Raw genomic sequence first — 26,101 nt, 5'->3', positions numbered from 1 at the left:
TGTACGTTTTGATTTGATAATGTCTGCCTTAGCCTTTCTTCCCTGATTGATTAGGAATTCATCTTTCCTGTCAATTACAGGTCCTCTAATGCAACACTTTTCAATGGGCAGAATTAGGGAGGGAGCTGAGAGAGAGTGAGTGTTTTATGGGGTTGTTGAGTTTAAAAATATCGCTCTCTTCTGCTCTCTCTTTACAACTCTTGAATTTATCTTGAATCTTTTGAAATGTGGTTGTTATGAATGCCAATTATTTGATTGACTGATGGAAAAGTTGAAAAAAAATAAGCATATATTTAAAAAAGAATTGTGCTACGTAATCCATATGAAGGTGCTCATCCATATTTCCTTCCCTGGGGCCCCTCATTTCTTACTACGCCCTTGGCTCGATAATATGGGCCCAGGTGAAAGCAATCAGTCCTAAACACTTAAGGGTGTGTTCTAATCTCTCCTAAACCATATAAAACCTGGTGTGGTTTCATATGGACTGTATTGATCGACATCCAGAACAAAAATGAAGGCACCGATTAAACTCACGACCATCAAAACCAAAGTGGGACAGAAGAAACGGAAAGACGCTTACCGCGACTTCATCAACAGAGCTCACCAAGAGGTCAAGAGCTTTGTATTCACACCGGTGCTGGATAAAGAAAAAAAATCATGCCTTTGTCACGGAATGTGTTGCGAAAACGTGCATTGGTTCAAAGGCTGCGACCGGGGCAAACTTGGACAAGACGGTGGAGTTCGACAGGCTCGACGTTCTAACGTTTGTGAATCACTGTCCCAGGGACCTGATGTTGTTCCAGGCGCCAGCAGTGCGCTCCAGACCGACCACCCCGGCTGTCCCAGGCGGGTTCTTTTGGGACTGGTAGCCCTGGAGGCAAGCCGGATTTCAAAGACTTCCAGTTCCAGGAGACGTCGCATCACGCCGCATGAGTTGAACGCTGCATTGGCTCTTGTCCTAGGGAGGACCCCAAACGCTGCTTGATGGGCGACATAATATATATCTATATATTTTTTAAGATGTAAATTATTTTTAGAGTTGTATGCGTGTTGTATTAAAGATTTTTTTTAAACCCTTCCCATCTCGTGTGCGTTGCATCTTTCAGTTTATAATCTCATTTAATTTGCGCAACTGTGCGTGCTAGTTTCTGAGCGCTGTGCTATCAGATGTCAACGTCGATCCAGTTGGCGTCTAAAAAAAAAACCACAACGCGGTGTGACGCACGCTGTTTGTTTACGCGCACCTGGTGCTTCCCCTCCACACCTCCATCCCAGCGCTGTCCTTGGCGACGAGAAACTCCGCATCCATTCCTTATTGGGCATCAGCAAGCATCTGGACCGGAGAGCACGGTGGATTATAGGTGTTTTCTAACCTCCCAGGCGTATGGAGCTCCATTTAAAGACTGCAGGTAGGAATCGTTATCTCGGGCTAAACGTTGAGGAAACGGAAGATCTCTTTGACTTTCAGATTTTGAAGCTTGTCAATATCTCACTTTTTTCTCTCAATTTGTGCATTGTCAACTATACGAAGGCTGTCATTTGTAATTAGCTTGCGAACACTATGGAATGTTTTTATTTTAAAGACGGCAGGCAGCGTATCATTCTGACAATATTGTAGGCTACATAATTCTTAGGTTTAACCGTCCTCGCTATGACATGACTAGATATCAATATGACTGACGTTAGAAATCAGTGATTCAATGCTCAAACTTTATTTCAGATACCATGGCTGCAGACGAATGTCTCCCACAACGTATTCCCAAGCACAGCCAGCACATTTTAAAACACTGGCCCAAGTGACGACTCATCTCTTCCACTGTCTATCATGGGCTGCGGGACCTCGATCTCCACTGAACCTCAGGGGAGGGCCATGGAGACAGGCAAGCGTGATGCCTGTTTATTATTTTGAAATGAAGCAACTGCTTTCATCCCTTACTGTGAAATTGAATTGAGACGCATTTCATGAAGGACCAGGTAGGGGTTAAACTGTGAGACAGGTCATTATGGATAAGGTAGGGGTTAGACAGTACATAGAGGGTTCATTATGGATGGAGTAGGGGTTAAACGCTACAGAGACGGGTCATTATGGAGCAGGTAGGGGTTAGACAGTGCAGACATAATTTAGGGGAAGGGAGGTGTTTGGGAGTACCTTGCTCTAGGATGGCTACAGGTTGACTGCAGATATTGGGTTCCTAAATCTAGTCTATCCTAATAATTTATTGGTCAGGATGTGAAAACTGTATACTGCTAGTATTTCTTAAACGATATGGGTAACCTCCTGACCTCTGCTAAATAACCATAAAAAAGCAGTCTTCATAATTCATACTATACTATACTACTACTTCTCCTGTTCTCTTCTACCGTAGCCTACCATAGTTGCTTCTCGTCTCCATGGCGATGTCAGAAGCTTCACAGACGGCGCTTCTCTGAGTTCTCCCCCCCCCCCCCCCCCCCCCCCCCCATTTTCTGCTTAATGATTTGTTTCTTCCCAAAGCTTTATTAATGTGTCGTGTTTCCCAGTCCTCCCCAGCCGAGCCCTCCCTCTCCTCCCCTGTGTCTTGTTAACACTTAGCTTAGCCTCGTTATGCTGCCTTGCACTTCCATCTAAATGTATTATTTATTTTTTTCAATTACCTGTTTCTTTTTCTTATCTTCACACAGAAGAGGCTTCCAGCCCTGCTACCCCAAGCCCTGCTCTGAGTAAGGCCTGCCTCTTGTCTCTGCACACTATAGTCTAGTACCGGCCAAGTTAATATTCATTAAACACATATAATGCTAGGGTGGACCAAAGCCTGGTTTTAGTAAACATAAACAACAATTCTCCACATAGAATAAGACACATGTGAGATATCGACCACAAAAATAGACTAGGCCCAATAAAACTGCCGGAACGTTAAGAACAAACGTTATTTCACGTTCCGAACCGTTTCAGGAACGATACGTTGGTGGCGGAACGCAAGAACGAAAATGTTAAATATACCGGTTCCGTTCGGAGCGGAACGATTGAAAAATTATTTCGTTTTCAAGCCATGCATGTGATAGTCTAAGATCTAACAGTAAATATACATGATTTGCAAAATATCCTCAATTTGATTATAACGGAAGGGAGTAAAGGGAAGTCTAATATGTAGAAAGTAGGTGTAGAGTAGTGTGTTGTCTAATGAGTAGAAAGACCCAGACCTCAACGTGTCTTGTCCCCTAGCTATGAAGGCAGCCATCCTGATCCAGGGCTGGTACCGACGCTACATGGCCCGTCTGGAGATGAGACGCAGGTACACCTGGAGCATCTTCCAGTCCATCGAGTACGCTGGGGAGCAGGACCAGCTACAGGTGAGCTGCTCCTTGGGGTGCATGGAGGGATCCCCAACACTGAGATACCCTCACCCCTTCCCCTGCTTCTTAAAAACCTTTTTTAACTTTGCCTTTATTTTCTATTTTAATACTCAAATGCCTTTTTAATTTTCTATTTGACCCATTTCTTTGCATAAGTTTTTTATTTACTTTTCTATTTTATTTTATTTTATTGTATGACAATGTTTATATGTGAAGCACTTTGAGTCTGCCTTGTGTACTAAAAGTGCTATATAAATAAAGTTGCCTTGCTGTAAGGACCTGTATCTGACGTCGACGTCGAGCACGTTGGATGTAGAGTCTGCTGAAGCCAATTTGTTCTGGACAACATGAAACTAAAATGGAGGATTGCCGGTTTGTGTAAATACATAGGTTGTTTCAAGTCTCTCTCTCGCTATCAGCAGAAGGTGTGCCGGATCGCAGGTTAACATCCCTTTTCAGCAGGAAATTAGGTCACTCCATGCTTCATACACACTGGCGATTTTGATCCAGATTTAAGGAAAGAATAAATGCTCACAATAACAGTACTTATGTACTTATTGTACTCAATTTGCAGACAACAGAAATTCAAGATGAATTCCCAAAGTTAGAAACGTAAACACACAAGGCCCGTAGTATAAACAATGTCATGTGACTCACTAGTTATCTGTCTCCTGTCCACAGCTCTCCAGTTTCTTCAGCTTCATGCTGGACAACTTCACGCATCTTAACGGCAGCGGGCCAGGTAAGATCACCACTCATACCCTCTGTCATTCAGCGCCATGCAGGAGCAGGTAGGGGTTAGACAGTTTAGAGACAGGTCATTAAGGAGCGGGTAGGGGTTAGACAGTTTAGAGACAGGTCATTAAGGAGAAGGTAGGGGTTAGACAGTACAGAGGCAGGTCATTAAGGAGCAGGTAGGGGTTAGGCAGTACAGAGACAGGTCAATAATGAGCGGGTAGGGGTTAGACAGTACAGAGGCAGGTCATTAAGGAGCAGGTAGGGGTTAGGCAGTACAGAGACAGGTCAATAATGAGCAGGTAGGGGTTAGACAGTATAGAGACAGGTCATTAAGGAGCAGGTAGGGGTTAGATAGTTTAGAGACAGGTCATTAAGGAGCAGGTAGGGGTTAGACAGTTTAGAGACAGGTCATTAAGGAGCAGGTAGGGGTTAGACAGTATAGAGACGGGTCATTAAGGAGAAGGTAGGGGTTAGACAGTACAGAAACGGGTCATTAATGAGAAGGTAGGGGTTAGACAGTACAGAAACGGGTCATTAAGGAGCAGGTAGGGGTTAGACAGTACAGAAACGGGTCATTAATGAGAAGGTGGGGGACTGGTGACATCTTGTTCTAGGATGCCTACAGGTAGATTGCAGACACAGGGGATGCAAGCCAGATCCATTGAGAGTCGGAACACTCTCGCCAAGCTTTTTCATTTTCAAAAGGCTCTGGGGTCACTCGTAATTATCTTTTGTAAGAGGCCTTATCAATAATTGAATGTTTCATATTCATTAATTTTTACTGTGAAATGCCTTTGCTGCTGTATATGTGTAGGGGGTTAAGAAGGGGCTTCAGCTGTCTAGGGGAGGTCCGCCCCGAGACAAGTATGCTTATTTCATGTTTCTACGACTTGCATTGTGTTTTCATCAAATGCACCCTGGTTTTGTTCGTCAAGCATTATGGGCCACAATGCCCAGTGCATAAAAGGCGTTGCCTAGCAACAGCTCTGGATGTCGAGTTCCATGTGTTTGGTTGTGTTCTTGTCTGTGACAGCTGTGGGCAAAAGATAGCTGAACGTTGATCTGTGTTCCAGTAATAAAAAAGCACACACGCGTTGGCAAACCAGGTTCCATCAGTTCAGTCGAGGTACAAAAGGAACTGTTGCGTGTATCGATGTACGTAGACGTTTGTGTTTCTATTCAACATTAAGTGCTGTGAGCAAGCGAAGCAGAAAGGCTGCGCCATTATTGTCATGGGTTTACGCGCACGCCTGAAAACATGCGAGGGAAAAGGAGGACAATGAGGAAGAGAGAAATGGGTTTGATTGTGACGTCCAGGTCCCGTGCGGCTTTGTTTACCCGCATAAATTAGAGGACTGGCCGGCTCATTAGCATAGTGGAGTGGGTCTCGCGGCCTCAGCAGTGTTTAATGACGACATGAAACGGAACCGGGGTACTCTACTCTGGTCGGTCGGTGTCCTCTATAACCCGGTCGGTTTCTCCTGCTGTTGACACCTCAATGCTTTCTAAATGCTACCTGGTTGGGGATAGGGTATTCAGATACAAATAATGCAATTGAGAGGTCATGGTTTAAGAAATATTCTAAAAGGTTTCCATACCCAGCTCACTAATATGGCCGCTAGGTGAATAAGGACTATTGCTAATCAATCATGATGATGATGAGGATGATGATATTGTGAAGGGTCAATTCAAATTTGTCTGATCCACTAGCATGTTGAGTCCGACCCTAGTGCCCTGTTCCACCTGGAGTATCGGGCCACGAACCCCGACTCGAGCGCTCCACTTAACCACCTCAGCTGGACGCCTGCTACAGGTCACACAACAGGCAACGCAGCGGTGGAACGTGCTCCATGCCCATGTCGCTCACTAGCTTCTGCGACAGACTCAAGACACACACGCACACTTATTGTATGTTTGACGTCCTCACACTTAAAAAAAGTACTTAGCATTAGGTAGGGTTTTGTCCTAGCTATCGTATGTATGTTGTACGTCCTTACACTTAAAAATCTAATTTAGTACTTTCCCCTTGTCTGTTGTGGTCCCAGACCTGATCTCCCAGCTGCTAGACCCCGTGGTGGACCCCTGGCTGGGCAGGGAGACGTGCTACGAGCTGATCCCCGTTGCAGAGTCCTACAGCGGGCCACGCATTTCTTTCCCGCTCTCCGTCTCCCACACCAACAGCCTCGTCAACGCCTTCAAGGAGCACCAGGTGAGACGCCCACGGCCACTCCGCTAGAGCAAATCAGCCCCAGGCCCAACAGAGAGAGAGCGCTGCTCTCCTGTCAGTCATCCCTAGGCCTAGAGGTACAAGCGGTGCAGGAAACGGTCAGTATGACGCTGCTCATGTTATGAACAATTAATACATAGCTCATCACTGGTACTTTCTTCCTTTTTATAATACTTATTCATAATTTCCTTTTTTCCAATGTACTTTCATATTTATATTGCAGGACATTTACAAACATTTACCATTAGTTACATTTTTTAAACCACTTCGGCAATATAAATGCTTATTTTCCATGCCAATAAAGCCCTTTGGACTGAATTTATTTGAATATTTAATTGGAATTTGCAGCCTTTGTGACAGAATAGGAGTTTACAGCCTTTGTGACATTCAAAATCTTGCTCAAGTCAATTGATGAAGGTTAGTCATTCAGTCGAGGTTCTATCATGAAAATCCTTGTTTGCTTGCTTGTTGTAAACTCAGAACAGCTCTAGAAAAACTGGGGTTACATGTCTGTGTCATATGACTTGTCAGCCTTCACTACATCCATGTAAAAATCACTAAAACCTCATTGAGTAGTGGTTAAGTCATACAAACGAGTACTGTGTTTGTCTGTGTTTTAGCTTGAGTTTACTGCACCAAGATGCGGTCAGGTTAATAAGTTATCTCCCCCTCCCAGACTCTCCATGCCAGGTATGCTCTGCAGTTGCTATGGGAGACCAAAAAGCTGCTCAAGCAGATGCCAAACATCGTCCACATGTCTACGTCCTACGCCAAGGAAATCACCATATGTGGTACGCAGTGAACACGGATCAATAGGTGTATTGATAACTGCTGTCGACTATCTTGTTGCATGTTTATTTGTGATGTGATGGTCAACGTGATGTGATGGTGACCCTGTGATGTCACTGTTGCTTATCCATAGACTAACGGCTCACAGCCTAATTAACTATCCACGGATAAATGCCCAGCTGAAGAGTTAAAATGTTGGCTGAGCACCCCGCTTGACATGGCAGACGTAATTGACTTCATGTGGAGGAGAGATCAAAGAAAGGAGGCGTCGTTAATTAGCTCTTGACTCCGCCTCCTGGTCCTTTCTGTCCGTTCGCTGGTCATTAAATTCAAGGATACTTACAGAAACCCACATGTTGGATCAGCAGGGGAGTGACGGAATAATTCCCTCTTTGTTGCTATAGACGCTGGTTCCAATTAACAGGCTTTAATTAACCTCAACACTTCCACATGGGCTAATTGTTCATATCTGTGTGGCGATGTATGCTGGCTTACAGGAAGTTCGATTCAGAAAGGAAGCTGTTGAGACCGAACCGTCTTTGCTAGAGCAGGATCTAGCGAAGTTATTTTATCAGCTACAGCTGATAAAATAAGCCAAATATGTGACCCAAAGTACCGATTCATCTGAACCAGTGCTAACAATGCTAATACGTCCCATTCGTAGAGGCTCTGAGGAGCTGGGGCCCTTGGGAAACAGACCGGCTGTTCTCTAAAGTATTGATTGTCATCACGTGCTGACGAACAGTGTCCCTTTTGAATTCTATTAAAAGACGCTGTGTTCTGGTTTCTGGTTCCAAGGTGATCTGCACGGACACCTGGATGACCTCCTCCTCATATTTTATAAGGTAGCACCCGTCTGTTAATGATTGATATGTGATAATAATGCCTTAAAAGAACATTAAATTCTTTAATTTACAAATATGTTATAAACAGTTCTGGATATTGGAAAGTATATTATTATTATATTATTAAAGTTATCTATTATTTCTAAAAAATATGAAAAACTAATGGCATTCAGAATGCCATTATGAGCTTCTATACAATTCTGGCTCTGAAAGTTTTATTTATATTGTGATGTCACATCCTGTTGTAGAACGGGCTCCCTTCTGCTGAAACGCCGTACGTGTTCAACGGGGACTTTGTGGACCGGGGGAAGCAGTCGACAGAGGTGGTCTTGATCCTGTTCGCTTACCTGCTGCTGTACCCCAACCACATGCACCTGAACCGGGGCAACCATGAAGACCACATCATGAACCTCAGGTCAGTATTGGACCCACAGACTACTTCATGAACCTCAGGTAGGTAACAGACCCAGAGACTACATCATGAACCTCAGGTCAGTAGTAGTACAACAGAACACATCATGAACCTCAGGTAGGTAACAGAGACTACATCATGAACCTCAGGTCAGTAGTAGACCCACAGACCACATCATGAACCTCAGGTTGGTTGTAGACTAACAGACCACATGATTACCCTCAGACTGGTAGTAGTACAACAGATTACATGATGACCCTCAGACTGGTAGTAGACCAACAGACCACACGATGAACCTCAGACTGGTAGTAGACCAACAGACCCCACGATGAACCTCAGGTTAATCATTGAGTAATGGATCTGACATGAGCCTGTTTTTTCAGATATGGATTCACCAAAGAAGTTATGCAGAAGTACAAGGTACAGTCAGAATCATGCTGCTCATCATTTCTTTTTTCTTTTTTTCTAATTTGGTTTTTAGAATATATATATTTTTATATTACAGTAGGCTACTATTTTCCATCTGCTAAATTTTTTAACCATTTCGGCAATGTAAATGCTTTTTTTCCTTGCCAATAAAGCCATTTAGGCTTTATTTGAATAATGAATACTATGGCATCTAGTGGTGACGAAAAGTGAAAACAAATACTCTTTTAGGTGGCATGGCTGCCTAAGTAGGATCAATAGCTTAACCATCCTGGAATTCACACAATACTGTCTTCCTGTGTCTAGACCCACGGCCGAGAGATTCTCCAGCTCTTCCAGGATGTCTTCAGCCTTCTGCCCATCGCTACAGTGATCGACAGCAAGGTTCTGATTGTTCACGGAGGAATCTCGGACCAAACGGACCTGGACTTCCTCAACTCCATAGAGAGGCAGAAGGTACACAGGACAAACATTGGTCCTCAGTCATGAAACATTTAAGAGAAAGGTTCTAGATTCAGAGGGTAAAAATCGACTTGCCACGATTCCAGTCTCCTTACTCCTCACCATGTCTCCTCTCTATGTCCCCTGTCTCCTTACTCCTCGCCATGTCTCCTCTCTATGTCCCCTGTCTCCTTACTCCTCTCCATGTCTCCTCTCTATGTCCCCTGTCTCCTTACTCCTCCCCATGTCTCCTCTCTATGTTCCCTGTCTCCTGTCTCCTCACCCCTCACCATGTCTCCTCTCTATGTTCCCTGTCTCCTCAATCCTCACCATGTCTCCTCTCTATGTCGCCTGTCTCCTCAATCCTCACCATGTCTCCTCTCTATGTCTCCTCACTCCTCACCATGTCTCTTCTTTATGTCTCCTCACTCCTCACCATGTCTCCTCTCTATGTCCCCTGTCTCCTCCCTCCTCACCATGTCTCCTCTCTATGTCCCCTGTCTCCTCACTCCTCACCATGTCTCCTCTCCATGTCCCCTGTCTCCTCCCTCCTCACCATGTCTCCTCTCCATGTCCCCTGCCTCCTCACACCTCACCATGTCTCCTCTCTATGTCTCCTCACTCCTCACCATGTCTCCTCACCATGTCCCCTGTCTCCTTACTCCTCACCATGTCTCCTCTCTATGTCGCCTGTCTCCTCAATCCTCACCATGTCTCCTCTCTATGTCCCCTGTCTCCTCCCTCCTCACCATGTCTCCTCTCTATGTCGCCTGTCTCCTCAATCCTCACCATGTCTCCTCTCTATGTCCCCTGTCTCCTCCCTCCTCACCATGTCTCCTCTCTATGTCTCCTTACTCCTCACCATGTCTCCTCTCTATGTCTCCTCCCTCCTCACCATGTCTCCTCTCTATGTCCCCTGTCTCCTCCCTCCTCACCATGTCTCCTCTCTATGTCTCCTCCATCCTCACCATGTCTCCTCTCCATGTCCCCTGTCTCCTCCAGGTGAAGTCGGCCCTGCGGCTGCCCAGACGCAGCCTGGAGGAGCCGGACGTGAGCCGGCCCTACAAGCAGACCCACGGCCCCCGTCCCGGCAGCAGCCACAGCCGCCGGCAGCGGCCCGGGGCACAGACCAAGAGGTGAGGGGGGCCCCGGGCGTGTTGTGGTTCTAACACGGTCATGAATACGGTTGTCATAGCTACCGCCGTGCCGTCCCCAGGAAGCGGCACCGTGGCCTCAGCCGCCAGGACAGCGGCTCCTCCTCCTCCTCCTCCTCCTCCTCCTCTTCCTCCTCGCTGTGCTCCTCGAGGACCCCCTCCTGCCTCTCCCCGCGGCCCTGCTCCTCGCCCCCCCCCCCCACCGTGCCCTTCTCCGTCGACGGCCTCCAGGTTCCCTTCCTGGACTCCCTGGCCTCCCTGCCTCCACCCTCCCCCCCCCGGGTGGAGCGGGAGTGGAAACAGGCCAGTGGAAGTTCCCCCGCACTTGTATACTTGTACTTATACATGTGTATCGTTGAATATTTATTTCTGTGAATAGTTTTATAGTCACATATATTTGTCCTATTCTCTATAGTTTCATATTTCTATGTGAATCATTTTTTACCTTTTATAGTTTAATATTTATGTATGTGTATAGTTAAATACTTATATATGTGTGTATAGTTTGATATTTATGTATGCGTAATATTTATATATCATGTCATGTCTGACAATGTTTAAGAATTTAGCAATTGCTTTTATCCAAAGCGACTTACAGTGAATTTTGTATCCATGTCGTTAAGTAACAGGTAGGGCTAAGAACGTAGAGAGACAGGTCGTTAAGGAGCAGGTAGGGGTTAGACAGTACAGAGACAGGTCATTAAGGAGCAGGTAGAGGTTAGACAGTACAGAGACGGGTCATTAAGGAGCAGGTAGGGGTTAGACAGTACAGAGACAGGTCGTTAAGGAGCAGGTAGGGGTTAGACAGTACAGAGACAGGTCATTAAGGAGCAGGTGGGGGTTAGACAGTACAGAGACAGGTCATTAAGGAGCAGGTAGGGGTTAGACAGTACAGAGACCGGTCATTAAGGAGCAGGTAGGGGTTAGACAGTACAGAGACAGGTCATTAAGGAGCAGGTAGGGGTTAGACAGTACAGAGACAGGTCACTAAGGAGCAGGTAGGGGTTAGACAGTACAGAGACAGGTCATTAAGGAGCAGGTAGGGGTTAGACAGTACAGAGACAGGTCATTAAGGAGCAGGTAGGGGTTAGACAGTACAGAGACAGGTCATTACGGAGCAGGTAGGGGTTAGACAGTACAGAGACAGGTCATTAAGGAGCAGGTAGGGGTTAGACAGTACAGAGACAGGTCATTAAGGAGCAGGTAGGGGTTAAACAGTACAGAGACAGGTCATTAAGGAGCAGGTAGGGGTTAGACTGTACAGAGACAGGTCATTAAGGAGCAGGTAGGGGTTAGACAGTACAGAGACAGGTCATTAAGGAGCAGGTAGGGGTCGGACCGTACGTCTGTATCAGCGTAGTGAACCCCCCCCCGTCTCCCCGTCTCCAGATGGTGGACGTGCTGTGGAGCGACCCCAAGCCGCAGGACGGCTGCACCCCCAACACCTTCCGGGGCGGGGGCTGCTACTACGGGCCGGACGTCACCCAGCGCCTGCTGCGTCACCACGGCTACCAGCTGCTCATCCGCTCGCACGAGTGCAAGCAGGAGGGCTACGAGATCTGCCACGGCGGAAACGTAACCGCAGCCTGTTGATAAGGATTCATGAGTGGGGTTGGGTTTGTTGTGTGGAAGTGGAGCCTATCTCGGATAGGGAGGAGTTATTAAAGTCCCAAGGACACAGAGCCACTAAAGCAGGTGTGTGTGTGTGTGTGTGTGTGTGTGTGTGTGTGTGTGCGCCTGTGTGTGTATAGGTGATCACCATCTTCTCAGCCTCTAACTACTACGAGGAGGGCAGTAACCGGGGGGCCTACGTGAAGCTGGGCCAGGACCTGCTGCCCCGGTTCTACCAGTACCAGGTCAGCCGGACCACCCGCAAGCTCACCCTCACCCAGAGGTAGGGCCAGGGAGGGGGGCTCACACTGAACACACACTAACACGCTGGTTAGGGTAAAAGTTATCGAAGTGGTGGAAATCAACAATATTATCAGGTGTCGTGTGTGTGTGTGTGTGTGTGTGTGTGTGTGTGTGTGTGTGTGTGTGTGTGTGTGTGTGTGTGTGTGTGTGTGTGTGTGTGTGTGTGTGTGTGTGTGTGTGTGTGTGTGTGTGTGTGTGCAGGGTGAGGGCAGCAGAAGGCTCAGCTCTGAGAGCTCTCCAGGAGAAGTTGTTCTCTCACCGCTCTGAGCTGCTCACTGGATTCCTGCCCTTCGACCACAACAACACAGGTCTGTCTGTTTGTCTATGTACACACACCACAACAACAGAGGTCTGTCTGTCTGTCTTTGTACACACACCACAACAACACCTGTCTGTCTGTCTTTGTACACACAGCACAATAACACAGGTCTGTCTGTCTTTGGACACACACCCGACAACAAAGGCTTAGGCGTACGAAAAAACTCATGAATTATTGATGAACTCTATCAATGATTGATTATTATTATTAATGATTTATTCATTATTATTGCATGCTCCAATGCATCCGATCCTACATCACACATGCACCGGGGCTCCCCCTGGTGGTCACTGCATGACAGTACATGCTTACAGTACATTTACGGCATTAAGCAGACACTATTATCCAAAGCGACCCTAAAACCACACACCGACAGAGGTTTCAACCGTGCAAGGCGACAGCCAGCTCGTCTGGAGCAGTCAGGGCGAGGAGGTGTCATGCTCAGGGACACCTCGACACTCCACTAGGAGAAGCCGGGGGATCGAACTAGCAACCTTCCGGTCACAAGTCGACCCGCTCTACCTCCCCCAGGCTTTGTGTCGGTCAGCGAGTGGGCCCAGGTCCTGGAGACGGTGCTGAGGCTGGATCTCCCCTGGAGGACCCTGCGGCCCCACCTGGCCCGCCTGGCCCCCGACGGCAGCGTGGAGTACCTGTCCTGCTTCGACTACATGGGCCCCGGGCTCCACCTTCCCCAGGTCAGGAGGCACACCACGGCCTACTAGTCACTCAGCAGACGCTCTTATCCCGAGAGAAGGACCATGAGTTCAGATGCATGTCGCCCAGGGGCTCGGGGTGCTCTACAGGCAGGTTGCAGACAATGGGGATCAAACCCAGTACCTTTTGATGCGCTAGACTCTCCTGTATCCTGTGTGACTGCTGCCTTCCAGAGGTAATCTGGCTGCAATGATGTGATGAGTCGGGATTGTAATGCCGCCCACCCAGCTTTGGTGATTCCATTTTTTTTTGCTGTGTTTTTTTGAATACCTCTTAGTGTTTTATTGATGTATTGTATTGTCTGTATTCTCTTTGATGTAACTGTATGATCCAAACACAAAAATCCATCTGCAGGTGACACCAAACCTGGCGGAGACTCTGGTCCGATACCGGACAGACCTGGAGCTCATCTTCAACATCATAGACAAAGATCATTCAGGTCCGATGTGCACCCGCTCATCTCAAATCCCACAGTAGCCGGCATCACCATTCTTTATTTAAGTGTGTCTCCGGATACTCATTGTTTGTTCATATCCACGTCCAGGTCTTATCTCCCTGGACGAGTTCCGCCACACCTGGCGTCTCTTCAGCGGTCACCTGGGCGTCGCCCTCGACGACGGGGCAATCGACGCCCTGGCGCGAAGCATCGACTTCAACAAGGACGGCAGCATCGACTTCACCGAGTTCCTGGAGGCCTTCAGAGTAGTGCACAAACTGGACAAGGACCACTAACCAGCAAGAGATACCAACTATACAACATGGAGCGCTTACCAGCCAGAGACTAACTAGGACACTAACTAGACCACAAGGACCACTAACCAGCCAGAGACACAAACTAGACCACAAGGATCACTAACCAACAAGAGATAGAGACTAACTAGACAACAAGGACCACTAACCAGCTAGAGAGAGTAACTAGACAACAAGGACCACTTATAGTTGACAATGGTGCATGCGTAGTTAGAATTTGTACACCTTTAGAAATGTAGTATTGTTAATATAACCATTCAAATTGAATAATTACCACCAAAGTATGTCATCTTGACAATGGTTCTTTCAAATATCAGCCACACATTTGGACAGATGTTTTTATTTAATGACCAAACACAACCCCAGTACAAGATGTTCATAAAAAAATATTAACCTATATATGGTAATGTTAAATACACATTTAATCTTCATTATCATAAATATTAGCATATGTCGGCGCCTTATATGTATTACAGTATATTAAACTATTATATCCTGCATTGAAGGATAAAATATCAAACTAACATGGTCTATTGTTTTATCAAGTTTCCTTCAGGTTACAAAGGTACTACTTAAGATTCAGCCAGCCGGCACCTTGCTCATGAGCCATGGCAGTAGGATTAGTCCTAGATCTACGTTCTTTGACCACTGGCCAGAATAGTCATTCTCTGCTCTTATATGACCACGTACTTCCATGTTTCATTAACATGAAATCTGTGTTTTGAGGCAGCCTGTGAAAGCTTATCACATGGATTAGAATTGCATTGTTCTTAATATATTATATATGAACAAACTGAAATGATAAACAACATATGTAACCGCTTAAAGCACACTAGCAAACACTGTTAATACTTTGTATAGCACAAGCTGAACATTAAAAGGTATCAGGCATTCACATTGGGATCGGTAGCTAAAAAGGTTGATTCATTTCCAAACAGTGTACAGTAAACCGAATAGCTGACATACATATATTTCAAGGTAGTGGTATATTGGGTTGCAACGAGTATGATAATGAAACACTTACATACAATTGATTAATTTACCAAACAAGCACATTTTCTGCTTTAGTCACACCAACATACAGTTTAGACAGTTGCTGTAATGTTATGTTGTTATTCAGGAGACAACCTTTGTTAATATTCATAGAGGTAACGGTTTAAATAGGAATTCAACATTAACGAGGCTTCTCTAAAACAATGACTCCAGGCAGTCGCGCTCTTACTGCATCAGGCAGTCGCGCTCTTACTGCATCATGCAGCTGGAGCTGGGCAGGAAGTCCTGGACATAGGCCACCGCTGCCTTGGAGAGGTAGGTCATGGAGCCGTAGCTGCCACTAGGGGCGCTGTCGTACAGGAAGTTACAGATCCCTGTGGCCGGGTCCTTCTCCAGGAAGTACTCGTTGGCGCCCTGGGATTTCTGAGGGAATATTGTGACAAAAAATATAGAAATATAATTTGAGTTGTTTTTTCCTTTCAGGGATTTGTCATTAAGCGTTTACTACTGAGTCAATTAGCAGATGCTTTTATCCAAAGTTTCTTAAAGTGAATAACAGTACAGCTCATTAAGGAGCAACTCAAGGTGTACATTATTGTTGTAGTACATATCATTGATGGTCTCCGCGTTGCACCGTCAACGAAGTGCGTGGACAGCCCATCTGTGACCACGGCCAGTGCGCTCTGCTTGCGGACCTTAAACCAATTGGAGGCGAGCGACGTGCAAAAAAAACCTCCGTAGGCAGCATGAGCGTGAGCCATGATCGCCGCCATCGGTTCACGCCGGCTCGTGAAGAGTCGGCGTGGTTTGAATCAGTAAAATGAGGTTCAATTAGGACCGAGCCCAGAAGCAGCGCCCCCACCTGGTCCGTCAGGAAGAGGTCGTTGGCCATGTGGAGGATGCGGTCCACGTGGATGATGCCCCCGATGCTGGCCACGCCCACGTCGGCCAGCAGTCCCAGGATCATCAGCGCCTCCACCAGCAGCTGCCGGTACTCGGGCTGGGGCACGTGGTTCAGCACCGACTCCACCTGCACCGCAAACTTGATCTCTCCCTCCGTCATCTGCTCCGTCAGCACAGAGCGGGAAGTCATGAGAACCACGAGCCAAAGGGAGCCACGCACACACATGTTTTAACATCTGGGTCCTTTTTGGAAGTATGGTAGAAGTGTTAACTGCTGGGATGTTTTATGTGTTGAGACATAAAACGTGAGAGACTAGTGGCTGATAACGGTCCAGTACTAGGCTACAAATCGGCTATTGTGATGGAGAGGTTGACTGAATACAATCAATCATAATGGGTGATCTTGCTACAGGACACGCGGGTACTCCAGGTGGTACGATTTATTCTTGAAATGGACAACTTGGCACTAGGCTACGAGGAGCCGGGGATCGAACTAGTAACCCTCGCAAGCAACCCGATTAAGAGTCAACCCGCTCTACCTCCTGAGCTAAGACTCATAGCTAAGCTATTATGAATTTAAACACGCTTTTGTAAAGCCCTACGTTGCTTCTCTTTAGGGTTTTTGCTCGGCTATATTGTTACATCACTGCTGTAAAGCCCGCTGTGACCCTGTGACTAACCCATACGATTAGACAACGCTTGTTGGCGTTAAACTCAGTCTGACCTCCCGGGTGGTGGAGGACGGCAGGACGTAGCCGTCGATGGACAGGCCGTGGCACTTGTGCAGGATCCTCCACACCTTCTGGTAGAAGCCCATGGGCACCCTGTTGATGGCCCCGTCCAGCCTGCGCCGACGCAGCCACTGGCCCTGGGTCTCCTCCCAGCTCAGCTGCACGTCCCCGGGGTCCCCCCCCATCGGGGACATCATCCCACTGGGAGTGGAGGGGCTACTGCAGCGCTGGGAGGGGGCAAGAGAGAGAGAGAGACCAGAGAGAGAGAGACCAGAGAGAGAGAGAGAGAGACCAGGGAGAGAGACCAGAGAGAGAGAGAGAGACCAGAGAGAGAGAGAGAGACCAGAGAGAGAGAGAGAGAGACCAGAGAGAGAGAGACCAGAGAGAGACCAGAGAGAGAGAGAGACCAGAGAGAGAGAGAGAGAGAGAGAGACCAGAGAGAGAGAGAGAGAGACCAGAGAGAGATACCAGAGAGAGCGAGAGAGAGGGACCAGAGAGAGAGAGACCAGAGAGAGAGAGAGAGAGAGAGAGAGAGAGAGAGAGAGAGAGAGAGAGAGAGACCAGAGAGACCAGAGAGAGAGAGACCAGAGAGAGAGACCAGAGATAGAGACCAGAGAGAGAGAGAGAAAGTTAAGAAGAAAGAATGGGAGGAAGGAAGAGAGGATAGGAGGAAGAGATTTGAATGTTGAACATTTTAAGGTGTGTGGTTACCAGGCTTGAGGTTAAGACTGATAAAGATCGTGCAAAACAAGAAGCGTTCCAGTTAAAGGTGCGGCAGGTATGAATTTTTGTTTGATTCACGTAGCAGTGATTCTTTTGTTGTAAGTGTTAAATCGTACCTACAGCACCTCCCTAGAACTACTAAAATAATGATACTAGCAAACAAAAGGCACAGCTACTGTTATTAGTATATTAGCTAGAATATTATTCGTAAGTATGTTAAAAGCATGCTGCTTGTTTGGGTCTGAGTGAGACCAGAATGGGTAGGTTAATGAATGTCATCGGTAGGTCATTTCACATAAAAGAATGTAATCAGAATTATTTCATGTATTGGGTAGGTCATGTGATGTATAGATCGGTAGGTCATGTGATGCATAGTATGTGTTCAGTAGATCATGTTTCTTATATAGCTCGGTAGGTCATGTGATGTATAGAATGTAATTGGCAGGTCATGTGATGCATGGCGTGTATCCACGTGATGGGATGAGGGGTTTACCGTGGAGCCGTGAGACATGTAATTGCTACCAATGGAATGACCGCCGAAGCCCTGAGGATGAAGAGAGTGAAGATGAAGCGACGGCGTTGCCCGATTTCCATGAACACCGCCGCCTTTACGAACGGCGCCACGCAAACGAAATGTATCATTCCAATGTCAAGAGTCGGAGATGGGGATGACATGCCCTCGAGAGTTACCATGGCGACCGCATGCCCATAAGGGTTACCATGACGACCACACGACTACAAGAGTTACCGTGATGAACGCATGCCAACAAGAGTTTACCGAACTGTACCCACACTGAGAGGTCGAGAGTCATCCAACTGTAGACAGAACCAGGCAGAGTGTTACTGAATAACAAATCACACACATTACACATAAACATGTTCACCTACAGACAACACACAATCTCACAATTTACTCACTTTTTTCACAGCTTACTGCAGTCTAGTATAGGTTCCGGTTCTTATACCCATTGCTTTAACCAAGTATGTGTGATATTAAACACACACAGAGTCACATTAGTAGTGTCTGAGTCTCTGTTCCCACTGGTGTGAGGGCATCTCATCACATTTTACTTTTAGGAAATTTAGCAGACGCTTCATCCAAAGCAACGGTTCACACACACAGTCACAACCGACGGCGTAGTTAGGGTGAGGTGTCTTGCTTAGGGACGTCTCAACACTCAGCACGGAGGAGCCGGGGATCGAACCAGCAACCTTCCGGTCACGAGTCAACCCGCTCTACCTCCTGAGCTGAGCCGACCCCACACACCTGTTTGATGTCGCTCTTCAGCTTGCGGATCCCGCTGCGTTCCGTCTTGGTGGCGCCCGTGTGGCCCAGCTCGTGGATGGAGATGGCCGGGCTGGTGGCCGTGGACTGGATGGGGCGCACTGGGGAGAGGGGAGGGGGGGGGGGGAGAGGGGAGGGGGGGGGGGAGAGGAGCAATGGTACTCAAAGCCCTGCTGCTGTTCACTAGAGGCTAGCCTCCAGGGATAGTCCGGTAAAGATACGGACTGAGAGACAGAGAGGTAAACATATAGAGGCAGACGGACGGACAAGCAGACAGTCAGACAAACAAACGGAGACGAGGCAACAGGTGAACAGACATGCAGTCATGCAAAGAGACGGACTGAAAGACATGCAGACAGAAAGACATGCAGACAGGCAAAGAGAGACAGACAGGCCTTTCAGGAAGGCCAGAAAGTAGACTGAAGTAGTCTGACAGTCAGGCGGACTCACTGCTCCTCTCCACTCCAAACTCCTTCCCACTGAGGATGTTGTGCAGGAGGTTCTTCATGTGGAAGGGACTGAGGCTCATCAGGCTCTCTGAGGCCTCCTCCCCTGGAACAAGGGACATGTAACCCTCAGTAACAGACCTGGAGTTAATTCAGGTATTTTTATGTGTGTGTGTGTGTGTGTGTGTGTGCGTGCGCCCTACCAGAGCAGTGCAGGCTGCGGGCGAGCTCCGTGGCCATCACCTGCATGATGAGGCCGATCCGGAGCCGCAGCATGTCCCCGAACAGAGCGGGCTGTGAGCGCACGTACATGGCCAGGTACACCATGATCTCCTGCAGGGCAGCACAGGGGCGAGAAGGAGAACGCTCGTAGCATTGACTTAGTTATTGCCTCTAGCAGACGCTATTATCCAACGTGACTTACAACGGTTCATAAACACATTTACAGTCAACCATACAAGGCGACAGCCAGCTCGTAAGGAGCAGTTAGGGTGAGGTGTCTCGCTCAGGGACATCTTCGACACCCTAGGTAGAAGCCACCCGATCCAGAGTTGGTTGGTGAGTTAAGGGATGCCATCAGCAGATGCTTTTCTCCAGAGTCACACGTTTTTTTGACAACCACCAAAGCATGCAATCAATTCAAATTGGAGCGGCTCAAACCAAACATTCCAAATCCGAACGACCCAGTTTCTAAAAATAACAACAAGATAGAATGAATCAGGAGTGACTACTCCAGGCCGTAGAGCTGTCTATGTTTTAGTCGTTTATATAACATCAGAATATAATTCATGTTTGAAATTACACATTTTTGTTGCCAAAACGTCGCCAGGATTAACTGTTCATATTGGAGGGATAATGGAAACATTGACCAGAATTATCCGTTTATCCACACACTAGTTTTATAGTATAGTTGGGTAGTTATATAAAATAGATGAGTAGTATAGAAGGGCAGTTCTTTAGTACAGTAGTGTACAATGTTGTTGTATAGTATACCTGAGTGAGTACAGCTATACTGATGTCCTGACCGCTGGCTTCGTAGATCACATTGGTCAGCTCTTCGGGAGGAAGAGGACTAGAAGGAAATAGGAATGTAACGGTTTGACCTGTCGTAACATTGATCACATCATCACAGTTACTAATGAGTTCAAATGCTTGATGAAATTAATCTATATAGATACAATATACTGTAACTGCCTGAAAGGTGTGGTATATACGAGCCAAGAACTATTAAGAGCTACAGTATAATTTGAGTGTGATTGATTAGGAATTCATCAGCCATTCATCAGCTTTTAGTAAGTGAATGAGCTATGAGAATATCTGTTAAAGTTGACAACGCGCGTGCGTCCGTATGCGACCATTCAGATTTTAGAGCACTCATGACTCATTTCTGACCCATCAGGCCGTGTGGTACACAGGTGTGTGAACGCAACACTTCTCGATGGTGGAGAGACGTGGGAAGGGGGCAGAGAGGGACAGAACATTTCTTTTCGAGACACACATATCTTGCGTGAGCAGTAGCTCCCATACGACTGGAGTTAGTTATCAGTTACTTGGCGGTGCTGAAGCCATAGACTTGTGATTGGGATGAGGAAGGTGACTCACGCAGTGATGACTCGTTCTCTGGGCTCAGGAGGGAGGCCCACAGTCAGCTGCTTGTGATGGGAGACCAGATCTGTACAGGCCTGTACACCCACACACACACACACACACACACACACACACACACAAAGATGCACAAACACACACACACACACACACACACACACACGGAATGGAATAGTAGAAGATGTAGTGATTTTTATGAAATGTGATATAGCTCTTTGTCGGATATTTGATACAGCTTCATTTAAATCTTCATCTGAGCTGTTTAAAACACCTCATTTTCTTCTCCTTCAGTGATTCAAGGGGAATCAAGCCCCAAACTGTATCAAATCACTAAGACGTGGGAGACGACATGCAAGTACAAGATGACAAAACAACACAATAAAAGCATCCAAAAAGTCCAGAGCAAGGGTCCACCGGACGTCCACAGAAGGTAAAAGGCGAGGATGTAATGACACTGAAACTACCAGAGCACTCCAGGTACGAACGATCCTCACCTCCGCCAGGACCTCCACCCTCTTGCGCAGGATGCCAGAGATGTATCTGATGAGGCCCCAGTCCTTGCAGATGCCAGCCTGGACGTAGAGGTCCTCCAGCAGAGAGCTCACGCTGGGCCCGCCCCGCCCGGGGCCTGACAGCTCCACCACCCAATCAGCGCCTCTGGATCAGACCCCACACCACAGTTTGGGATTAACTCAACTCTGTAGTTATTGGGCTGATCGGTTTGATTCGTTAATTGTTCATTTGTGTGTAATGAAGTACATCAGTGTGTGTGTGTGTGTGTGTCTGTTTGTGCGTGCCTCGTGCGTTTGTGTGTGTGCGTGGGCGTGTGTGCGTGCGTGTGCACATACTTCATGAGGTAGAGCACGTAGAGGATGTCGGCCTGGTCCTGAAGGGTGGGACACGCCTCGAGCTGTCTCACCAGCCCCGCGAAGTCCGTCTTCCCCTGGGCGTCCTTGGGCAGGTGCAGGTCTGCCTGGGACTACCAGGAGAACGATGTGTCATGCATACAGGTCGCCTCCATAGGACTACCTCCCCTTTAAGAGCCTCTATAGGACTACCTCCCCTTTAAGAGCGTCGCTTTAAGAGCCTCAATAGACACCCCCTAGTTCTGAACCTACTTCACCTTTAATAGCATCTATATGACTACTTCCCCTTTACGAGCCTCTTTAGGGCTACTTCCCCTTTAAGAGCGTCTATAGGAAGCCCCTAGGTCTAGTGCTACCGTCCCTTTAAGAGCCTCTATAGTCACCCCCTAGTTCTGAATCTACTCCACCTTTAATCGCAACTTTATGACTACTTCCCCTTTAAGAGCCTCTATAGGGCTACTTCCCCTTTAAGAGCCTCTATAGGTTGCCTGGTCAAACCGTCCCTTTAAGAGGCTCTATAGTAAGCCCCCTAGCCTGGTCCTACCGTCCCTTTAAGAGACTCTATATTAAGCCCCCTAGCCTGGTCCTACCGTCCCTTTAAGAGACTCTATAGTAAGCCCCCTAGCCTGGTCCTACCGTCCCTTTAAGAGACTCTATAGTAAGCCCCCTAGCCTGGTCCTACCGTCCCTTTAAGAGACTCTATAGTAAGCCCCCTAGCCTGGTCCTACCGTCCCTTTAAGAGACTCTATAGTAAGCCCCCTAGCCTGGTCCTACCGTCCCTTTAAGCCGGGTCCTACCGTGGGTTGCTTGCTGCTCCCAGCCTGCTGGGGGTGAGAAGGTAGATGAGGAACATCCAGAAGGTTGAGCGATCGACGATTCTTTTTCAAGATGGGAACCACAGGAAGATACATGGGGGACTCTAAACACACACACACACACACACACACACAAACGTAAGCACAAAAAGCACACAATCACATACACACACTAATACAAAAGCACAAAAGAAGAGCTTACATTAAAGGTCCCACGGCATGCCACCAGGTGTGGTGTGATTAGCCGTTACAAGCCGTTTTGAAAAATCGGTCTCTTATGTCATCACAAGTGGGCGTGTCCACCTAGAGTTGTGCTGGATGGATCTATCAGCCTACCCAGCGGACTGTAGCCAACGCTGCTCATCAATCCGTCACGCATCTAGGTGGACACGCTCACCTGTGATCACCGATAATACATATCCCACTACTGATCACTAATAGGTCCCAGTCCGGGTACACGCTCTCACTGGGCATGGTGAGGCCCTGGACCTGGGCCATGAGGGACAGGATGTCCCTGGTGGTGTGCTCGGCGCTGAAGACGTGGTGCTGCCCCCCCTGGAGGGGAGGGAGGTGGCACCTGGAGGTGGTGCTGTGCAGCAGCTGGGTGAGGTACTGGTCCAGGACCCCATGGGAGTGCCCTGGGGGGGGGGGGGGGGGGGGGGGGGGGCAGAGCAGGGCCATGGATGGAGGTCAGGTGGTGGTGTAGTCTCATGCCTTTTCAGTTACAGAAGAAGGGGATGAACACGTTGATGTCGTGTACGGGAATTACATTTATTTTCAAATTTTCTTTGCGGAAAACACAAGACGCTCTCTAAAGCAGGGAGCTTAAAAGCTACAGCAGATAGCAAAACGACAAACAGAATGGCCACACCCGGCAGTTGGAAGTGTTCTGTGTACTTTGGGTTGGGGGGGGGGGGGGGGGGACGACAACTCATTCCAGGTATTTCAAAACAAAGCGAGTGGACCACAGCGATGGCCTCCGTCACTACCTACCGGTGCGTTGGCCGGACTCTTCCTCGTCGTCCTCCTCTTCCTCGTCCTCCAGCAGACTCTCGTCCGTCTCTCCGTCCAGGAAGCTGAGGCGTGTGTGGAAGGAAGTGGTCCTGAAGCTGGACAGGTCTGCTGTCTGCACCCTGACAACACAAACACACATAGCAATTATACACACACACAGACAAACACATAGATACACATCGATAGTATTTCATAGGAGCAGTGTGTGTGTGTGTGTGTGTGTGTGTGTGTGTGTGTGTGTGTGTGTGTGTGTGTGTGTGTGTGTGTGTGTGTGTCTGTGTGTGTGTGTGTGTGTGTGTGTGTGTGTGTGTGTGTGTGTGTGTTCGTTCTCACCTGGCACCTCCAAAGTATCCATCTTGTAGTTTCCTCAGGGTGGACAAGATGCAGGGGTCCACCGCGTCTCCGTCTTCAGCTGGACAGGAAGTACAGGAAGCATTAGGATCATGAAGTACATGAATGACAGGAAGTACAGGGAGCATGTTAAGATCATGAAGTACATGAATGACAGGAAGTACATGAAGTATGCTTAGATCATGAAGTACATGAATGACAGGAAGTACATGAAGTATGCTCAGATCATGAAGTACATGAATGACAGGAAGAACAGGGAGCATGTTAAGATCATGAAGTACATGAATGACAGGAAGTACATGAAGTATGCTCAGATCATTAAGTACATGAAGTATGCTCAGATCATGAAGTGCATGAAGGACATGAATGACAGGAAGTTCATGAAGTATATTAAGTACATGAAGCACATGAAGCACATGAATGACAGGAAGTACATGAAGTTTATTAAGCACATGAAGTACATTAAGTATATTGAGATCATGAAGAACCCAAAGTACATTAAGTACATGAATAACATGTAGGGTAAGTATCTGGAGTACATGAAGAAAATAAAGTACATTGTGTATACGTCGTACATAATTTATATAAAGTACATGAAGTACATCGATATTCGCTCACTGTGTCAATGAGCAACATTTACTCCTGCACTAATCAGGATCGGCCTGCGTTGAAGGGAGACAGCATGATCACGCCATAGAATGCTGCCTGTTCGGCTTATCAGACTGTACCATTGGGCAGATAAGAAGAGGGGGGGAAACGGGACTATCTTTTAATTTTGTGGAGGAAGGCGAGGGTCTTACTGAGCATGCTCCTGGTGATGGGGAAGGTGAGTGTGGGACGTCCCGTCATCCTCCAGCAGGCGGACAGGTAGGCCAGCTCCGTGCGCAACATCTCCACGATCATCTGGTTGTCCAAGGCCAGGTAGAAGTGGTGCTGGTCCAGGAACTAGAGAAAGGGACGAGAGAGAGAGAGACATAGAGAGAAAGAGAGAAAGAGAGAAAGAGAGAGAGAGAGAGATAGAGATAGAGAGAGAGAGAGAGAGAGAGAGAGAGAGAGAGAGAGAGAGAGAGAGAGAGAGAGAGAGAGAGAGAGAGAGAGAGAGAGAGAGAGAGATAAAACGATGAGATAAGAAGAAGAGGTGGAACCATTGGTTACTGCCACAACAGAATGAATATCATAAATGTATAGAATTAAGTTCAAACAGTTTGAGCTTGAAGCATGCTGGGAACGGACAGTCAAACAAGAGTACAGCTCCAAACAATGCTTATCACAACCATCGTTTCTGATTGTCTCAACCCACATCCATATGACGTCACCTGTAAGACAGACTACAGTAAAGGGATAGGCGGGGTAAAGCGCTGTGAGGATGAGGACGTAGCTGTACCTGGGGGGTGAAGGTGTAGCTCTGGTCTCTGATCTGGTACATCTTGGAGGTGCCAAGGACCCCGATGTGTCTGTACGGTCTGCCACTCAAACCCAACTTCTTACAGTTCCCTGCAGACCGGCCAACACAGTACACACGTCACCAGGACTATCACACACACACACACACACACACACACACACACACACACACACACACACACACACACACACACACACACACACACACACACACACACACACACACACACACACACACACACACACACATCCCCAGGAAGATCACACACACCCTCCCAGTGGTTCATTAAACCATTATTTTAATTCTCAATCAGGTAAAAGCAAAAACTATGTCAAGGTTACAGTTAAGGACAGCATGAAAAGGACAATAAACGCCCACACAGTATACACAGAAACAGATGTAAGCAAATCAATTATTCCTAGAACTTATTTCGGAATAATATTCATAACTACTGTTCCCATTAGCTGAACATATTCATTTACACAAGGCAGAAGTTTGCACTCAAGCTTGCACTCACGTAGGATGTGAGTGGAGGTGTATATGTGTTGAGTGTCTGGGACCCAGCTACACGTAGATGTGAGTGGAGGTGTACATACGTAGAGTGTATTGTACCAAGCATGACGTAGGATGTGAGTGGAGGTGTATATGTGTTTAGTGTCTGATACCCGGCTTGACGTGGATGTGAGTGGAGGTGTATATGTGTGGAGTGTCTGATACCCAGCTTGATGTGGATGTGAGTGGAGGTGTACATGCGTAGAGTGGATTGTACCAAGCATGACGTGGATGTGAGTGGATGTGTATATGTGTTTAGTGTCTGGTACCGAGCATGACGTGGATGTGAGTGGATGTGTGTATGTGTTGAGTGTCTGGTAGCCAGCTTGACGTGGAAGTGTGTATGTGTG

At 47.4% G+C, this 26,101-nt stretch overlaps 2 protein-coding genes across 3 annotated transcripts in view; one reads left to right on the top strand and one right to left on the bottom strand.

Annotated features, from left to right (window-relative positions):
• The first annotated feature begins 278 nt into the window (after window positions 1–278).
• ppef1 (protein phosphatase, EF-hand calcium binding domain 1) lies at window positions 279–14,856 on the top strand. The gene is made up of 19 exons (XM_030376759.1): window positions 279–1,409; window positions 1,721–1,880; window positions 2,662–2,700; window positions 3,203–3,330; window positions 4,015–4,075; window positions 6,117–6,280; window positions 6,975–7,089; window positions 7,886–7,932; window positions 8,181–8,347; window positions 8,728–8,764; window positions 9,077–9,226; window positions 10,214–10,347; window positions 10,428–10,668; window positions 11,755–11,940; window positions 12,117–12,259; window positions 12,481–12,587; window positions 13,130–13,293; window positions 13,667–13,751; window positions 13,857–14,856. Exons 2-19 carry the CDS (start codon window positions 1,826–1,828, stop codon window positions 14,042–14,044), a joined length of 2,211 nt encoding a protein of 736 aa, XP_030232619.1. The 5' UTR covers window positions 279–1,409; window positions 1,721–1,825; the 3' UTR covers window positions 14,045–14,856.
• The window catches only part of phka2 (phosphorylase kinase, alpha 2 (liver)), a 19,125-nt gene continuing 7,387 nt past the window's right edge, over window positions 14,364–26,101 (bottom strand). Inside the window, exons 16-33 of one of the 2 annotated variants that reach the window (XM_030376646.1) lie at window positions 25,179–25,288; window positions 24,595–24,739; window positions 23,777–23,855; window positions 23,423–23,562; window positions 22,897–23,067; window positions 22,412–22,533; window positions 21,597–21,727; window positions 21,243–21,405; window positions 20,746–20,825; window positions 20,137–20,215; window positions 19,347–19,476; window positions 19,148–19,249; window positions 18,680–18,798; window positions 18,205–18,228; window positions 17,906–17,956; window positions 16,683–16,916; window positions 15,918–16,118; window positions 14,364–15,478 (exon numbers count right to left, since the gene is read on the bottom strand). In XM_030376646.1, coding sequence (XP_030232506.1) covers window positions 15,305–15,478; window positions 15,918–16,118; window positions 16,683–16,916; window positions 17,906–17,956; window positions 18,205–18,228; window positions 18,680–18,798; window positions 19,148–19,249; window positions 19,347–19,476; window positions 20,137–20,215; window positions 20,746–20,825; window positions 21,243–21,405; window positions 21,597–21,727; window positions 22,412–22,533; window positions 22,897–23,067; window positions 23,423–23,562; window positions 23,777–23,855; window positions 24,595–24,739; window positions 25,179–25,288 — 2,255 coding nt within the window. In that variant the 3' untranslated portion in view covers window positions 14,364–15,304. The remainder of the gene's footprint in view (window positions 15,479–15,917; window positions 16,119–16,682; window positions 16,917–17,905; window positions 17,957–18,204; window positions 18,229–18,679; window positions 18,799–19,147; window positions 19,250–19,346; window positions 19,477–20,136; window positions 20,216–20,745; window positions 20,826–21,242; window positions 21,406–21,596; window positions 21,728–22,411; window positions 22,534–22,896; window positions 23,068–23,422; window positions 23,563–23,776; window positions 23,856–24,594; window positions 24,740–25,178; window positions 25,289–26,101) is intronic. The other variant, XM_030376647.1, reaches the window with a different exon arrangement.

The sequence above is a fragment of the Gadus morhua genome, chromosome 14 (assembly GCF_902167405.1).
Source record: "Gadus morhua chromosome 14, gadMor3.0, whole genome shotgun sequence".
In the NCBI taxonomy this organism is placed as follows: domain Eukaryota; kingdom Metazoa; phylum Chordata; class Actinopteri; order Gadiformes; family Gadidae; genus Gadus; species Gadus morhua.
The sequence above is the reverse complement of the archived record's forward strand: the minus strand, read 5'-3'. Positions and strand labels throughout refer to the sequence as shown.

Coding starts and splice junctions, on each gene's coding strand:
- ppef1 (XM_030376759.1), top strand. CDS start 1,826: ATGGGCTGCGGGACCTCGATCTCCACTGAACCTCAGGGGAGGGCCATG. Junction 1,881..2,661: donor GGGGAGGGCCATGGAGACAG/GCAAGCGTGATG, acceptor ATCTTCACACAG/AAGAGGCTTCCAGCCCTGCT. Junction 10,669..11,754: donor TGGAGCGGGAGTGGAAACAG/GCCAGTGGAAGT, acceptor CCCCGTCTCCAG/ATGGTGGACGTGCTGTGGAG.